The sequence below is a fragment of the Bacillus rossius genome, chromosome 17, assembly GCF_032445375.1.
Source record: "Bacillus rossius redtenbacheri isolate Brsri chromosome 17, Brsri_v3, whole genome shotgun sequence".
Classification (NCBI taxonomy): Eukaryota; Metazoa; Arthropoda; class Insecta; order Phasmatodea; family Bacillidae; genus Bacillus; species Bacillus rossius.
In genome coordinates, this window is record NC_086344.1 from 32221748 (window position 1) to 32241168 (window position 19421).

At 38.4% G+C, this 19421-nt stretch overlaps 1 protein-coding gene across 1 annotated transcript in view; it reads left to right on the forward strand.

Annotated features, from left to right (window-relative positions):
* Nucleotides 1-19421, forward strand: part of LOC134540888 (fat-like cadherin-related tumor suppressor homolog) — an 898605-nt gene that overhangs the window by 705005 nt on the left and 174179 nt on the right. The window contains 1 exon segment of the mRNA XM_063383917.1: nt 7926-7987. Within this exon segment, the coding sequence (XP_063239987.1) occupies nt 7926-7987 (62 nt within the window).

Consider the following 19421-nt stretch of genomic DNA (forward strand, 5'->3'; position numbering starts at 1 on the left):
AAGATGTTATCATGTCAAAAAAAATTACCAAAATAAAGACAAACTGTGCTAGAAGCCACTAGTACCTACTAGAACACACAGTACACAAAGTACACACAGGAAACGGAACGAACACACATTACACTCAGGAAACGGAATGGGAACGAACACACAGTACACACAGGAAACGGAACGAAGACACAGTACACACAGGAAACGGAATGAACACACATTACACACAGGAAACGGAACGAACACACAGTACACACCGGAAACGGAATGAACACACAGTACACACAGTTTCATGAAAAAGTTTTTTTTAATGCCTTACCTCATTTTATAGTTGCACATTTTGTAGACCGTGCACTTAAAAATCAAGTGAAAGTTATTCCTGGAAAAAAAAAGGTTGTGGAGTACATTGAGAAATGACACACAATTGCTGCTTTTGTATGTCTATGAACTATGGTTTTCCGTTTACCCATGGCGATCGGTTGAAACGTTTTAGAAGTTGATGCGTTGCAGTGCCATCTAGCGGCGAGTAACAAAAAAAATGGATAGCATAAAAAGTTTCTCCATTAAAAATAATTTTTGATCTGTCAACTTTAATGGCTGTCAGTCAAACTGTGTCGGAGTTTATCGACGTCAAAAATATCTTTATTGTACTATCATACCTATACACAGAGACACACACACATCTCTGGAAACCAGTTGCCAAAAAAAATAGTTTTGTAACACTACTACAATAAAGATATTGTAACTTTGTACAACACATGTCTATGATTATTTTTGCACATGTGCAATAAGTGTTAGAGGTAATACAAAGTATTTTTTTTGACGAAAATTGGCGCATATTTTTACACTATAATTAACGTTTCATTCAAGAATTTTTTTAACCTTGGAAAAGATACTCGAATATTCAATAATTTGACTTTTTTATTATGCAGTTGATACTGGAAAGTTTTTCAAGGGAAGGGTTTACAAGTAACTATTGAAGGTACTGCGTCAACACAAAGCATAAATGCCCGGGTAATAAATACGAACTCAAGTATCATTGCGAACACTATTTTGTTGAGATACAGTAGTTTTCATGTAATTGTACACATTTGCAAATACCTGTGGTTTTAGATAAATATATCTGTTGCATTTACAAAAACAAAATACAGCGTAGCGATCGATGGTGAGGTAAAAGGTGTGTTCAACTACGTCATAGCATGCCGTTTCCTGAAAGTTCTTAACTCTGCGACCATACCGGCAACAACAACAACAACAACACAACAACAACAACAAAACAAAACCTTTTCACTAACACAACTTTGAAAAGCGCGATTCGGTAAGATGAATTTTGAATTTTAGGCGTTTGTCATTAGTGTCGGTCGTTCAAAGCCTGTGGGGAAAAAAAAAAAAAAAAAAAAAACATGAGTTAGTGACAATGTTCATGAAGCCTTTCGATTCAGACAAATTTTCTTTCTATAAAGATTCATCACTGAGGAATCAGAAATAAATTTTTACCACCATTATAGTCAAGTCAGGCAAAAGTAAAAAAAAAAAAAATAACCTCTCTCGAAGAAGCCAATTAAAAGTTTTGTGAATTTCTACGAATTCAACCGCTGCAGGCCAATTTGGTTTTTGGAAACCGAAACAAAGTTATTGAATTATTCCGTTTCTGATCGTCCAAGGAGAAGAATAAATAATATATATGCTGCTATGATCGGTGTATAATTTTTTTCTAAATTTATGTAATTATTAATTGAAAACTTTCCTTAAATATAATACATATAAATTCTAATGTATAGAATTACCCATTAACTAAGACATTTAAATAACTAATTTTTTTTCTGTGCTTCGGTGAAGTAAAAAAATTGAATCTCACTGTCTCACATAGCTTTCATGAGCTGCTTGATCGCTTGATCAAAGCTAAAAGTCTATGCCTCGCCTGTCACAAAGGCCACGATGTTCTTTGTCAAAGTATGTCTGTCGACCTTACTGTGCTGAGACCACACAAGGTAAAATTGTACTCATAACTCTTAATATATGACGTAATCTTAACTTATGTATAGAGACCTACAAAATTTGCATTATTAACTGGAGACAGTCTAGAATGTGTAACATTACACATTTGAAAAGCATGTTCATTGGATCTTGATTTGGTCTTTCTAACTAATCGTTAATTCACACGGAAACTGTGTATTTTTTACACCAATGTTGAATTTCTAGAATATCAATCTACACATGGTGTAAAATTATTTGATATAGTAATTTCGCACAAAGAAAGTTTCTCGATAAGGACACCAGGGATAAAAGTTACTAAATTTACACTTGATTATAGTCTTTTAAAATTAATACTGTTTGCGTAAAACTACACACACCCCGTTGGTGTATTATCACCAGAACATAATGTTTTATTTTATGTTAATGAAATATTACTAGCACGTTGGTGTTCAAAATATCAGAAGAATCGTGTTTTCACTCCAATGTTGATTTTTCAGAACATCATCGTAAATTTGATATAAAAATTCACGATGCAGTAGTAAGTTTGCACAGAAATTACATGACAAAAAATATGTGAAAATACACTTATAACTAGGGACATGAATATTTCGCGAAAAGATTCCGCGACTAGCTAAAAGTTAAAAGACCGTATCATCATCCGTGTTTCGTGATTGGGTGAATTTTTTATTTCAGTTCCACGTCGATTGTTACAACACCAATAACAGTAGTTGAGTGCGGAAGCAAACGCGTCCTGAGTGGCTCGGTAAGACAAGGCAACGACTTCTCTCGCAGACTGCAGAGGAAGAAACCGCTGGTGCGGGTATACCTTGTTGTAGTCTAATAGGCGTTCAGATTTATTCGCGAAAAATGCCTGCCCCTAATTATAACTAATGTGTAAATTTATTCAATTTCTTACAATGTAGTGTTAGACGCCCCGAAACATGAAACAGGTAATTTGGGATTGAAAAAAAAAATCCGCGTGTTTAGTGACATTCAGGATGGACTGCACAGTTCTCTGCATAGTCGGGCAGAATATGCCAGTTCGTTGTGAGACGTCTCAACTGGACACTTCTTTACTTGGGGATTTTTCATTGGCCCAGAGACTTCTCCAGATGAACAGTGAGCCAATAGCAGAAACAGCCGAAAAATATTTGTGCTTGAATTTTAGCCCATCACCAAATGAACCAGCGAATTTTTCCCGTCTGTAATAATCATTTATGTCTTAAATGAGACCATCATTTACTCTACACATAGAAGTGACAGCAGCGATTTTGAGGTTTTTTTTTTTTTTACTTTTGCCCATTCAGAGTTAATGTCTGCATGCGACGAGTGCCGTTAATGCTTCTTTTTTTCCTTATTGTGTAATTCTCTCTATTTAACATCGATAGCTATTCATTGTGTTATCCCGCTATCGCATACGCCCTTCCCACCCCCCAGGGTGGTGGGGGAGGGGAACAGTTTCGCCCAATCAGAGTAACGACCAGACATTTGGGATGGAAAGGAAAGGAAAGGAAAAAAAATGAAATGCAAACCCTCTCATTTGTAGTTCTCCCCTTATCTCGTCACGCGAAATTTCTGACCGTTTTACAACACCTCACCCATGCTAAGCTATTGTTCTGCGTGAAATATAGTGTTAGAAATAACATTAACGCGCGCAATTTTTCTTTCTTTTATGTATACATGATATCCCATAACTCAAGGACAAGTCGAGAATAGTTGATAAGCCAGTAAATTGCGGTTCTGAATCACCCAAAATTCAAAAAGTGTCGAGTTATATGCTTTTTTTTCTATGGTTTTTAATCCACACATTGGACCGCGTTATTAGATACTCTGACCGAAAATTGTCACTACGCAATCTTAAATAACCCTAATTTTGATAATTCAAAATTAAATTTTGACCATACTATACTTTTAGGGGAAAAAAATATTTTTAATCGTAAAAAGTCAGACTGTAGAAAAAATAGGCTACTTGGTGAAATTAACTTGTGATTTGCGCCAAAAAAATAATTTTCTAAGTTAGCAAAGTATTTTATTTGTATTATTACTGGTAAAATTTACCCGATTAAAAAAATTGTTCTCCTAAAAGTAAAGCATGTTTTATTTTTATTTTGTATTTTTCTTAAAAGTAGGGTGTTATTTATGATTGAGTAGCAAAACCTTTAGTCACAATATTTTATCATTTGGTGCAGGGAGAGATTTAAAAAACTTTGAAAAGATCCCTATAACTCTAAAACTAGACACTAATTTTTAATTTTTTTTTAAATTTACAATCGTATTAATTGGCCTATCATCTGTTCTTAACCAATGTATTTCACATATGCAAAAATTACCATAACCATGTGTTGTGTTAATGTATTTCTTGTAGTGTTTTACAAACTATTCCTTGGCAACTGGTTTCCAAAGGAATATATATATATATATTTTTTTTTAAAGTCATAATTTTTTCCCTTCTGCGTATATGTGAAGTTTCATTTTTAAAGTGCGTAGCGGCCACGTACCCGTGTGTGTGTGTGTGTGTGTGTGTGTTTGTGTGTTGTTTTTTTTTTCGTTGCTGCAATTAATTAGTTTCGCCCTCGCGGTCGAGGAATCCCGTCTCGTTCGTTGGCTTCCTGTTCCGGTTCCCGCGCGCTGAACTTTTGTTCCCGCGTTGCGCCGTAAACATTTTCCACCTTCCCGCTCGCGCGAGATTTTTTATTTTTCTTTCCTCTTTGGATGGCTTCCAAAATCGCTTTGCCCGCGTGGCTCGCCGTCTTCTCCCCTTTGGTTTGCGTGTGGCTGTGTGAGTTACAAAGAATTGTGGGTGGATAGGGGAGGGGGGTTGGGGGGTCGCTCTGTGCCTCTGCCACCGTAAGAGTATAGGGGTTATGGGAAGATAGGGCCACTGGTTCTATCCACGCCGCGAGTAATGGGCCCCTTAATCGCCCCCCCCCCCTCACTTTCACACTGCCCGTGTCCCCCCACGGGCAATTAAGGTGCGGGGTTTCCCGCATCTGTCGCGTTGTGCTGGTGCCAGCAACGGCTGGCATTAAGGTTCGTCCACGAACACGTGTCCGCTTTAACGTACTGTTACGAACTTAGGGGAAACTGTTTTCACAAGGACATCCCAATTAATTTCAAGCGGTTTTACCACTTAATAATGTTAACATTCACTAATTAGACCACAACGCTTAATGTGTGTTCACAAATCACCGCGCTTAATGTCTGTTCACAAACCACTGAGTATCTGTTTAGTCCCGCAGTTCGCACTCCTCGCTGGAGCTGGGCTCGGCAGTGGTTCGCCCCTCACCTCGCGCCTGTCCGCACACACACAGTCTCGCGCCACTCGGTCGCACTCTTACGGTCCCGTCGCTCCGCGCCTGCGCCGCTCACCGAACCAGCGCTTCACTCAACTCGCCTGTTCGTAACTCCCTCTGGAGGGCAGGCGTCGCCGCTTTTATACCTTCGGCCGTCTTTCTGGAACCGACTGGAGTGGTCGTGACGTGTCGCGTCATCCCGGGCCGAACCGACGGCCCCGGAAGCATCCAGAATAACGGCGCTTATTCGCGCCACTCCAAGCACGGAGGTATCTGTAAGCCCGCAGAATTCCCAGGCCACTGAAGGATTTATGACAGCGCCGAGATAGGAGGCAGCCGGGGCAGGGGGTGGCGAGTTCAGGCCGTCATAATCACCAAAGGTATGCTTGTATGACGTCAGTGACCATGCGTTGCCGCTGGGCCTAGTCTACAGCTGGAAAGCTTGCTAGGGTACGTGGCATGCGTCGTAACAATACAGTGTTGGGAAAGAGAAAGAACCACTTATCCTTCTAATATGTATTTGAAAAAAAAAATTGAATGTGTGTGTGTATTTTTGTTACACACAAAAAAAAATTCTGTGCCTTTACAAAAGATTTCTTTGTAAACCAGTTGCCATGAAATAGTTTGTAAAACTACAAGAAATATACTGTAACTTTGTATACACAAAGATATGTTTGCATATACTTAAATACACATTTTTTAAAATATAATACTGAGTCTTTCTTACGAAAACGGGTGCATAATTTCATATTTTAATTGATGTTTCATTCAAGCAAAATTTTTTTTAAAGCATGGAATGGATAATCGATTATTCAATAATTGTACTTCATTTCGTACGATTATGCTTATTTAAGTGGGTATTTAATACTGGAAATTTATTCAGGGAATGGTTCACAAATAACTGTAACTATTGGAGGTGCTTGGACAACACAAAGCAATAATTATCTGGTAAGAAACCGAACCCATTATTACTGCGAACGCTATTTTATAGTGATAGGTTTTTTTTGTGTAAATGTTACAAATTAAAATAAAAATATTAAATTTTACATGGATTTTTGAGAAGTTAAAATAACCACCCTTTCAGCAACCCTGCTTTTTTTTTTTTACAGTGTTCTGTGATAATGCGTGCGTACGTAGCTTAGTTACTGTTAATCACACGCGCTAATTTGCTCGACCATAACTGGGGATTTTACCGTCCTCGCTGCAGCACGCTTTTAAACTTTTCCATTTATCCTCGGCCTGGAATCCTGGCCGCGCTGCCGCGGTCTCCTGGAAGCATAATCAAATTTTAATTTTTCACGAAATCCACGCAGCGAAGAGGCTTTTGTACTCTCGAGTGCCGGGGCCGACTTTGGAAAGAAAAAAAAAAAAGGAAGGGAGGGGAAATTTCCTGAATTTTTAATGATTAGAGTAGGATAAGTAAAAGCGCGTAGTATTCGTCAGTCCTGAACCCCCCCCCCCCCCCTCTCCCCCCCCCTTGAGGGGGCGATGCGAGAGAGAGAGAAAGTAAGAGAGAGATGGGTAGAAGGGAGTTTCGCTTAGCGTGGAGATCTTTTAAAACCTCTGCGCCAGAACTCACGGTGTACATCTACTTATCTCTCTACGTATGAGTTCAAAGTCTGGTTTGTACGTGATGGAAAGAGATGTATGGATAAAGTCTCTCTCTTTTTCTTTATTTTTGAAGTTAAAACTTCTATAGGAAGGTTTGTATAGGGAGTAAATTCATGTAAGTCGTCATCGACACGGTCACGTGACGTGTTAAAGATAACACTATATCTGTATCTATTAGTATAACTTATTGCGCTTTTAAATCTTAAGTATACGATTACTGTGCAGTTGAAAGTGAGTACAAAATATATTAATATTCTCTTATAAATATATAGTTTTGAATAACGAAGAAAACTGAGTCTTTGTAGCAATATAACCTAAAAATTAAGAACATCATTATTATTTTTTAATACATAAAATTACTATGGAATGCGTATTTTATAGTAATTTAGGAGTTATTTTACTAACGTGATAGAACACATTTGTTATATGATAATTTTTTTTTTCGTAAAAATGGCGAAAAAGTTTTCACTTCTGTCGGCAGTCCTCATGACTGTTCTTTTTTACTTAGCAGAACGTTTGTAAGCTCAAGCCTTTTGACGTGACAACGTCTAATAAATCGATGAACGCCGGCTGCACGCACGAAAAAATGTCCCGTTACGCACATTGTTTCGTTACGCTGTGTCCCGTTACGCTCATTGTTCCGTTACGCTGTGTCCCGTTACGCTCATTGTACGCTTGCGCCGCATCTATCTCTCTTCCACTCGACTGTTTATAAAGTGAAGTGAATAGTTAATGTGGTTTTCATTGCTTATTACAACAAAAATTTCGGCCATAAAGGTTAATTATTATTGCATTTTAAAAATCTGTTTACTAGTATAATTTTATGTATTTATTCTTTTATTATTAAAATTAAAATGATTCAATTTTATTCATAAAGTATGGAATCATTTCATCAATGTTTTGTTATGACGTCACGTTAAACTATCGACCGTAAACCGACTTTACAGACAACCAATTTTTAAAAAAAATTAATTTTCCTGGATATTGTCCAGTTTGTTATCTGTGATGTGAGTGTCTCCAGTGATGAACGTGTTCTCTGTCCTTGTTTCGCAGGTGCCATCCGAACCACGGGGCGACGTCTGGACAGAGAGAACCAGGCGGAGCACATCCTCGAGGTGAGTGGACACAGAATGTGCACAGGTGCAGAAGCGAAGCCAAGAGCACTTCTGCTCCTTCCACAGATCACATTCAGCATCGCCGTAGGGACCGGAAAAATTCGCGGGTTCAATGGACTCTAGGACGAACTTTATAGTTCTACGTACACCCGGTCAAATGTCGCCCTCTCATTGGCTGCTGTCTTGTGAAGGTGGCCCGGAGTCGTCCAGGTGAGCTGTGAGCCAATAGCAGAGGCAGCACTGAGGTGTAACTATATGAATTTTAGGCTGTCGTGAAATGAATCCGCGAATTTTTCCGTTCCCTAAGCATCGGTAACTGAGCAATTTCAATGTGTCCTCGTGTTGCAAAACGCATTTACAATATACGAAACCCGGACATGGAACTTAACCTAGAATTCTTTCAAAATAATGACGAGCGTCATAAATATACGTAATTTGTGTTTTCGAACTGAATTTCTGGACGCAAATCACACGGAAATGACATCCGTTGCCGTTACTACCGATAAAAAAAAAACTTTGCTATGTGCACATGGGTGATTGAAGATGTTATAAAAGTGAAATTACTTAAATAATTTTAATAGGAATGTCGTAACCGAAATAATTTTTTGTACAATAAAATTATATTTTAAAAATTATAAAAATGCAATTTTTTGTTGTGGTAACAAAGTAAAAAGTTATTTCTTCTACAGCTATAGAATATCTACTAATATGTGTAACGTAATTTTTTTTATCAGATTAAAATAAGAATGAAGTAATAAAAAAGAATAATTTTAATTTAAAAAGCATGGGATGATTGCTTTCAGTTGTCTTGAATTTTCCTACCACTAGTGGCTATTCAGAGTATGAAAATGAAACAAGAGAGAAAAGCACTTATTTTCCATTAAAATTAATTGTATTGTTTGTAACTTGATTCTTATTTTAAACATATTAAAGCAAATTACTTTATACATAATTGTAGTTCACCATATCGCTTTTGAGCTAATTAGAGAGAAAGTGAAGAGAGAGAAAGAGAGATAAAGTGAAGAGAGAGAAAGAGAGAAACGGAGAGGAAATAGAGTGAAAGAGAGAAAATGAGAGAGAAATAGAGAAAAGGAGAGAGAAAATGAGAGAGAAATAGAGAGAAAAGGAGAGAGAAATAGAGAAAAGGAGAGAGAAATAGAGAGAAAAGGAGAGAGAAAATGAAAAAAATGAGAGAGAAAGAGAGAGGAGAGGAGAGAAAGAGAGAGGAGAGGAGAGAGAGAAAGTGTGTGTCAGCTTGAATGTCTCCATCACCCTCCCTCCTACTGTACTACAGGCTACGAGAAGCAGCGGCGGTAAAATGCCACCGCCCAGCTGGACCGCGAGTAACGACGTGTAATTAGTGGCTCGGCCAGCCGCCGCCTCCGGTCTCCACCGCGCACGCGCGCAGCCGCGGCGCTCTTAGCATGTGCGCGGCGCAGCTACCCGTCTCCCCCCGAGTGCAAGAACCAGGACTCCGCCGGGCGGCCGCCTCTCTGGGCGCAAGAACCAGGAAGGTGTGCTCATAGCGTGTCACCTCCCTGGTGCCGCTAGGACAGTGAAATGTGTCGATACATCGGGTCATGATAATAATAATCCTTTTTTTTTAATATTTGAAAATGCCTTAGGGTAAAAATATATATTTTGTTAAAGTTCATGACGCGATAAACCTTGTTTTTTTCCCCTCTAACATCGATGTTTGTTTATTGCAGTTTTTGATTGTTACGATGACTGTATTCACTTTACTATGTTAGTAGTCACGATCTTAACGATGCCGCCATTAGCGAGCTCGAACAAACAAAACGTTGCTATCCATTTTATACGTGTCCCTAGAGTGGCACACCGTATCGTAATCGAGATGGTTTCCACGTGACCTAATCATATTGGAAAAAAAGGGGGGTTGACGCTCTGCTCTACATCATCACCCTAGGGGTTCTCTCACGCCTGCGAACACACGTACGCTTCACGCAAGCAGCCGCCCGCAGTGCAATAACCATGAACAGTGTTTGGCCGCCTCTCTGGGCGCAAGAACCAGGGAGGTGTGCTCGCAGCGAATCTTGTTTTGCCCACACCATAGACTAATGGCGGGTTTATGTACTGAACTGCGCAATGGACGCAACAATGGAACAACGCAACACGTAACAAAGTCTAGTTCGTTTGTAAAGCACGTCACCAACCGACAACTTGAAATTGTAAAACAATATAAAACAAATTTCTCCCAAAGTCTTATTTGGATAATTTATGTATTTCGTGAAATTCATGAAGTTGTTAAAATAATGTTATTTAAAAGTGTTCTTTCTTTAACTGTGAAAAACTTTATCAGTTAAAAATGTGATGCATAAGATAAAAACAACATTGTTGCCTCCTATGCACATTACGTCTGCGTCGTAAGGTAGTTTTCGGAAAACTTCACTTTACTTATGGAATGCGGGAACGTAAGAGTTGATAGTTTTGCCGATGCTTTCGTTGCGCATATGTCGTGTCGTTTAGTTTATAAACGGATGGTTTGCCACGTCCTTATTGAAATTTTTGCGTCTTGATGTTTCTTTGGTTGGTTGCATTTTTTACGTAGTTTATAAAGTGGGCTAAATATTTGCAAGCTCCACAGCATAAATATTATGAGTCTATAATTTAACGGCCTATCATTACTGACAGACATCGCAAAGCCTAATCTGGTAGACCTACAGATTTTAAATTTTGATGAAATGTTCCTTAATTACCTAGGAGTGCACTAAAGAGATTTTTTGAAAAAGGGTGGTGAATTTTATATGCAATTAATTTTTTTTTAGAAAATATAAGACACACAGACTTGAAATTTGGCATTTGTATTTCCTTTTGCTACGTAGACATCCGCTAAAAAAAAAAAGCTCCCAAGGAATGTTGCAGGGGGGCGTTAAAGATAAATATTTCACGTTTTTAAACAATAAGTTCTGCAAAATTTTGATGCGAGTTAAAGATTAAATTTAAAAAAAAATGTTTTCCCTTTTTTTCTGAATATTTCCTACAGACTTGAAACTATGCAGTGATGTTTCTTATATTACATAGCAGCAGGGGCGCAACAACAGGGGGGGGGGCAAGGGTATTTGCCCCCCCTCTGAAACCTTGAAGTGGGGGCAAACGGGGTCAAAGAAAGTGCTGTGTAATCAATTTTTAGATAGTAAAACTGCTTAAATAGCACCATTTTCCACCTTGAAATACAAATTTTCCCGGGGGAGGAGCCCCCGGACCCCCCCCCCCCCTTCAATAAGGGGGATCGATTATTCATTGGAAAAAGGTATATATCCCCCCTTTTCGAAATTTAGTTGTTACGCCCCTGCATAGCAGTGCACTGAGGACGAGGTTTTCTGAAAATCAGTTCCCAAAGGCAGGTTCAGCCCTGGCAAAACCGGGTTATTCAGCTGGTTCGCCAATATAACTGTCAAATAAATGCGTCATGGCGGACGACAGTTAGTGTGTCTTTGATGGTTGTAAAATATTTGTGTAATTTGGTACGTCTGATTTTGAGTACAGCTAGTGTTTTATATAATTTTAAGGCGCATTTGAAGTATTCATCAGCGTGTCGAGAGGTTACGAACGTTAGCAAAAAGTAAGTAAACCGTAAACAGAAGAATTTGCCACAAAAGTGACGGAAAAGTCCCTAAATAAACGCCTCACTTAAGTTTATGGTCGCACTTTAATACAAATTGTTGGAAACTGTCCATTAAATCACGAGTAAGTTATCACTGAAAAGATTTTTACCTTTCCAGTAAATATCGTATTCTATATGCTCATTTTTTTTTTTTAAATTTTGGTTGTATACATAAAAACATAATAGAAAAAGTTTATAAAAAGGATCTGGAAAAGTCTTGAAACTGTTTGCCAGGTTTTTGTACACATCATAATTCTGTGTCGAAATACTACTTTATATTTAAACAGTTCAACAAAAAAAAGGGGGGAGGGTAGTATAGCTACACTACCGTTTTTTTTCCCCCCATGATAACAACGTCTCTCGCGAAATGAAACTCACCTTTCCATGAATGTATAAGATAAGTTTTTTTTTCCGGTTAGTCTTAAAATTATATTTTACATTTATTCAAGGGTTAATAAATAGTTTTCTACATTTCGATAGTGGTGAAGGTGATGATTGAAGGTATCCTAAAAAAAAGGGGGTTGTCTGTAAAGTCGGTTTACGGACGATAATTTTACGTGATAACATCATAAGAAAACATTGATGAAAAATTGCATACTTTTTAATTTATAAATATGATTTACAGTTTTTTCAAATTTAATTTAAATAATTTGTTTAAATATTATAATCACGAACAATTAGTTAAAAAGCCCGCCTTAAACCTGTTTGATATTATAGAAGATTTTCTCGCACGGTGGTTGGCCGGTTCTTGCACGCTCGGCTCAGGCGAAACGTGACAATTTTTCGTGCGAGCAGCCGGCGTTCATCGATTTATAAGACGTTATCACGTCAAAAAAACTCCCCTTAATTTTTGATAGCACAAGAGGCTTAAACCATGGCACAACGCGTCGTGTAGCAGCCCCACGCAAGCTGAGTCCGTACCGGCTATCGAGAAAAAAAAAAGGAGGGGGGATGAATTGTTGCGTCTCACGACACGCCCTGGGTGCAAGAACCAGGAACCTCGCAAGGCGGCCGCCTTTTCTGGGTGCAAGAACTTGGAAGCTATGGGCGTGGCATACCGCCTACCGCCAGCGAGGAAATAAAGCGAATGTAGGACTCTTGAGAAGTAATGAAGTTTTTCCTGGTCTCGTTTTGGGCAAGCGATTCACCGCCCTTAAGAGCTGTGCGGGAACGATATTTTAAATGTAATTTACGAATAAATTTTAATTCAAAAGTGGAATCCTCTGAAGCTCTTTCTAAAAAAAAAAAAAAATTGAAAGTTAACCACTTTAAATATATTTAAATTTACCAGTTTACAGTTTTAAATACAGTAACAACACAAAATACAGTCCAAATAATAGCGTTTTACTGAAAATTCCAGCTGTTTTATCACCATCATGACTGGTTATATTAAAATAATTCATGAGACCCCAATCTTTGTTATTATTAAGGTTCAAACCAACGTGACAAACAGGTTTTTTGTGTGTGTGTGTTTGAGTTGTGCGAGTTATGTTAGATGCCATATTGCGAAAAACGTATTGACAAAATATATATACAAAAAAATCCACCAAAATATATTCAGTTGAACGATTTTGTCAATAAAATTTGCCAATGATAACGTGGCCTGAACTTTTACGTGAAAGCCCAACAAAGCCCGATTTTTTACGAACAACCGTAAGAAATAATGTAATTCAAACAGCGAAGTGTTTTCGTTGAAATTTAATATTCCAAAATAAATGTTTGTATGTAAAAAATACTCTATTTCCAAGATTTTTTAAAATAAAAATCCAAGTAAAGTATTGTCAAATATTAATATCTCTGACAAAATCCATAAGGTTTATATTTAAGTTTGTGCTCATTTAATGATTGGACTGCAATGCTACTGACGACCCTGGATCCGTTATTAAAAAGATGTTATTTCCGAATCACGCGTACCTACACTGTAATTTTTTTTAAGTAAATGGAACATAAATATTCCTGAAAAATCACAGATATTTGTAAATTTGTATATTTACGTGGAAAAAAAAACTGTATCACTACAAAATAGTGTTCGCGGTAGTTCTGGGTTCGGATTCTTACCCGGGCATTTATAACTTTGTGTTATCCCAGTACCTCCAATAGTTAAAGTTATTTGTAAACTGTTCTTTGAATAGCTTTCCTAGTATTAACTGCGCACATCATTAAGTATGATACAGTAAAATAAAATCAAAATGTTGAATATTCTACTACATTTTCCTGGTTTTAAAAAATTATGCTTGAATGAAACATTAATTATAATTTAAATTTTTTTTTAAGAAATATTAAGTATATCTCGAAAAAAGTATTTCATATGTGCTAAAATAATAACCATAGCGATGGTTATTGTAATTTTTTGTAGTATTACAAACAATTTCTTGGCAACTGGATTACAAAGGAATTTTTTGTCGTAAAAGTAGGCCTATTGATTTTTTCCCCCCCTTTAGAAGTAAGTTCAGTCTAACCTGGGGTGAAATGAAAACACGAAATAATCGTGGCTCTAGCCATACAATATTAAACATTTTCTTTATTGAGAGTTATAAAAAAAAACATGTATTCTTTCTTGATTTCGTTTTTGGGTTTGTTGAGTTTTCATTTCCTCTGTGTTTTATTCCGGACGGTGAAAAACCAACAGTTTATGAACTTTGTCCAAGCGCAGATCCGTCGGGCAGTTGAAGAGGACAAATTGCTTCACGGTGTATTTGCGTTTGCTTTTGCGTTGTCTCAAGACAAAAAAATATGCAAGAATTCAATTGGTTTTATTTTTCGAAAAGAAAAATAAAACGTTTTCCAGGTGCCTAGGGCTACAGTTCTTTTTCTTTATATTTTTTTTATCCACATATTTTTTTCCTTTCTCTCCGGGTCCATATCTTTGCTCGCTTTCCTTATTATTTTAGTTTACGTTTCCGTTGAATTCGATTCTCAAATATTTTTTTTTTTTTCCTGTTTGTTTGTTCCTTTTTCTCCTCCCTTCCCTCAGACTACCGTTTTGCCTGCTTCCTCTTCGCTCTGTCCCGTGTGAGCTGATGTCATATGCATTTACTGCCCTCGGGAGAATTTCCAACCCCCTCTCTTTGCCCTTCCTTCTACCACCGTTTACTACAGTTTTGCCAGGTGGTATACTCTACCTCAGAAGTGTAGAAAACGCGCTAGCAAACAAACGGGGATGATGAAAAAAAAAAAAGTTATATGTGTATATATACTTTTTTTTTTTTTTACCTCTTCGTTGCGAAATGAAATCGCCGGGGTTTGCGTTTGGCTTCACTTCCCCCCCCCCCCTCCACTTCTTTTTTTTTTTGTTAGGGGGGGGGTTGTGTGTGTTTCCCTTCCTCCCCTCCACCACGGCGACTGTCTTAAGCGGGATCGCAGTTTCCTAAGTAGCTTACCGTCTCCCCCTCAAGTGAGTCGGAAGCATATTTACATCCTACCCCCACCCCCACCCCCTTGGGAGGGGTGGAGGGGGTGGTTGAGCCCCTGCGGCGCTGTTGTAATTCCCTTGTCTTTGCGGGAACGGAAATCGCGGATAACTTCGTCCCTGCACCTGTGGTCCTTCCGTCGTAAAACGTAAAATATTGGTTGTCTGTAAAGTCGTTTTACGGACGAAAGTTTAACGTGACAACGTCATAACAAAACATTGATGAAATGATTGCATGCTTTTATGAATAAAATTGAATCATTTTTATTTTTAATAATAAAAGAATAAATACTTGAAATTATGCTAGTAATCAGATTTTTTTTAAAATGCAAGAATAATTAACCTTTATTGCCGAAATTGTTGTTGTAATAAGCAATGAAAACCACATTAACTTTTCACTTCACTTTATTAACAGTCGACGAAACAGTTCACGTGTAGATGACTTGTGATTAATTTTTAAAAACTGGCGTTTAGCTATAAAGTTTAAATATGATTATGGAACAAGTTTTCATATTAATAAACTGTAATCAAATATCTATCATCAATTATATGAATCACCATAATTTTTTAGTCAATTGTAACATAAACTAGTATTACTGCACTCGCCGACAGCGTAACGGAACACAGCGTAACGTAAGAATGAGCGTAACGGGACACAGTGTAACGGGACACAGCGTAACGGGACAATGTGGGTAACGGGACACTTTTTCGTGCGTGCAGCCGGCGTTCGTCGATTTATTAGACGTTGTCACGTCAAAAAAAGACGTAATAAATATAACATCGTTGCGTACATGTGAGGGTGAAAGGATAGAATTCGAAAAGATACACAGGAAAAAAAATATATGCGTGTACTTAAATAGTAAAAAAATTCCGTTTTTAAACCAGTTGCCAATAAATAGTTCGCAATACTCCAATAAGGATATTGCAAACTCTGTACAACAAGTACGTTTTTTTTCCCTCCAGATAATGCCAAGTATTTCTTGCGAAAATTCGCGTGTAACTTTATATTTTATTTGTGGTTTCAGTCAAGTATATAGCCTATATATAATGTAAAAATAATCGAATGTTCAACCATTTGACTTTATTTAGTTGTAGCATGCTTATTATGTGCGCAGTTAATACTGGAAAATTATTCAGGGAACGGTTTACAAATAACTTTTGTAACTGTTGGAGGTATTGAGACAAACAAAGCATACATTTGTCTGGGTAAGAATCGAACCCAGTATCACTGCGTACGCTAATTATTAGGTATAAAGTTGTTATCATTATATAATATATAATATATTATATTGTAGGACTGTTACAAACTGGTTTGAAGAAAAAAAAACACCTCCTATATATTTGTTTGTCGAAATTGATTTAGAGATACAAAATTGTTAGTGAAGGCAAGGCGAATCCAAAATGTATAAATTACTACATATCCTGAAAATGTGTTGTTACTCAAATGACTTATAATTAGGGACAGGAAAAATTCGCGGGTTCAATGAACTCTAGGAATGAACTTTATAGTTCTACGTACACCCGGTCAAATGTCACCCTTTCATTGGCTGCTATCGTGTGAAGGTGTCCCAATGTAGCGGCCTGTGATTCGACACAGCTTCGGTTGAGTGTTTCTCACTGGCCCGGAGTCGTCCAGGTGAGTTGCGAGCCAATAGCAGAGGCAGCGCTGAGGTATAACTATATGAATTTTAGGCTGTCGTGAAATGAATCCGCGAATTTTTCCGGTCTCTAGAAATAATGTCACAGCGAGTACCCCCCCCCCCCCCCCCCCCCCCAATTCTGAAAGTTTACTTTTGTGGATATAATAAGGTGTTTCTCAAGTGACTGATGCAGTTCACGCTTGCCGTTCATCAGGAGGCTTCAGGAGTTTTGACTTGTGTTGTCGGGAATGCCTGGTTCTCTTAGAGGGTGTGTGCTCATCCCTGAAGCAGGTTTCTCGGGCCCTTCCTGTCTCGGAAGGGTTGCTTGGGAATTGCGGGGAGGGGGGGTGTAGGACTCTCCTTCCGTTCCCTCCACACGCGCATAAATCCCCTCCAGGGGTAAAAAAAATAATAATAATGACAACAAGGGATGCTGGGGTCCAGATAAGACGCGGGAAACAGTCCCTGGCTGCGTCGCTTTTGTGACTTGGCGCGTGAAAATTGGGAAGTTGACAGAGTCAACGAGCCGAAAACGAGTGGATGATGATAAGTATGTTAATTAAACTCTCTATTCTCTCCGTCTCCTTAACCTCTATAATCCCCCCCGTGCAGGGAGTGTATTACTTGGGTGAAAAAGGGGGGTGGAGTCAAAAGTCCCACACCCCTCCTTCTCCACCAGAGGCCGTAACGGTCTTTTCGGGAAGACGTCCTCGGAGATAGCTTCCAGCGTAGCGAGGTTACCGTGTTCACAACGGCGCCGCCGCGCCGTTGTAATTATACGTGCGCTCGTTACGTTCGCCTTAGAGTTTCCAACCCTCCCACTCCTTTCACAATAATCCGTTCAACCTCTTCTACCAGCCCGGAGGGGCGCCTTGTGACGACACGATTACGCGGCGGAGAAGTGAACAAGGAAGCGCTAACGACATCATGACGTCGAGCTTTGAGATTTTTTTTTTGGAAAAGGGGGGGGGGGGTAGAGAGAGAGGAAGGGACCGCCGGAGATTTTTGTAGTGAAATTTATTTTTCTGCAATGTGAATTTTTATTTATTTTTTTAACTGAAAACTTATTTAGTCCCGTTGGGCGATTTTTGGTAGGGGCAAAACTTATGGGTAGAGACCCAGAAAATTCGCGGGTTCATTTCGTGTTATGCTAAAATTCAAATAAGTATACCTTAGTGCTGCTTCTGTCATTGGTTCACTGTTAATCTGGAGGACTGAGGGGCCAATTAGAGACCCCCTCACTCATAGAAGTGTCGAATCACAGGCCACCCGGTCGAGACGACTCACAAGTCAGCAGCCAATGAACAGTTGGCATTTGCCCGAGTGTGTAGAGGATATTGGAGTCTATCCTGGAGGTCATTGAACCCGCGAATTTGTCGGGTCTCTAATTATGACTTGAGACCGGAAAAATTCGCGGATTGATTTCACGATAGCCTAAAATTCACAAAGTTATACCTCAGTGCTGCCTCTGCTATTGGCTCACAGCTCACCTGGACGACTCTGGGCCAGTGAGAAACACTCAACCGAAGCTGTGTCGAATCACAGGCCGCTACATTGGGACAACTTCACAAGACAGCAGCCTATGAGAGGGTGACATTTGACCGAGTGTACGTAGAACTATAAAGTTCATCCTAGAGGTCATTGAACCCGCGACTTTTTCCGGTCCCTAATCATGACGTCGAGCGTTGGGGGTCAGGGGCGGGAAAGGACCGCCGGAAATTTTTGTAGTTAAATTTTTCTGTAATGTGAACTTTTTTCTTTTAAGTGAAAACTTACTTAGTCGCTTTGGGCGATTTTTGGTAGGGGCAAAACTGATGGGTTCGCGTCACCGACATGCTAGTGACGTGTTGCGTCAGACTGGCGAATCGTAGCGGCCCTGTGTACATGTATACGCATATATACACTAGTACATTGTATATACTCGACTGTATCATGTACGTGTTGGACTCTTTTTTTCTTTTGGATGGGTAAAATCTTGTGAGTTCTCATCACCGACATGCTGTCGTAGCAGTAAGTGAAGTTAATTTGACCACGTGAATACGTGACCTAGGTCTGGATATCACTGGTAAGACATAGCTAGGTAAGGAATTTTTACATAATTTTGACATATACTGACATCTGTTGTGACTAAAAAATGATGTAAGGATAAATTATATCATGCTGACATCGTACTGACATTATACCAAAATCATTTTCTTACGTACATTTGACGTAGAAATAATGTCATATTACACATTTAAAAACAAAGTTTTAAGTTTTCACTTCGGTTGACAGTCCCCATGACTGTTTTTTTTATGAACGGAACATATATGTTCATGTAAAATTACAGTTTTTTTTTGTAAATTTGTGCAATTACGCGAAAGCATTTTATGTTGTGTGTCGTCCCAGTACCTCCTATGGTTAAAAGTTATTTGTAAACCGTTCCCTGAATAGCTTTCCAGAATTAACTGCGCACATTGATGAGCATAATAAAACAAATAAAAATCCGAATATTTAATATTCGATTATATTTTCAATCGTTTAAAACTATTACGCTCGAATGAAACATATGTTAAATTATAAAATTATACTTTTTTTAAATTTAAGTCTACTTACTTTAGGTACGGTCATAAGTCTAGTTTTAGTTTATTTAAGTGAAAAAAAAAACAGGTTTCTTTCAGGTTAACTGCAGCGAGGGAAATTTCCCGTGTTACTTTTTTACGTGAACTTATTTTTCTGGCAAACAATGATGGCACATTAAAAGGGAAAAAAATCGATTAA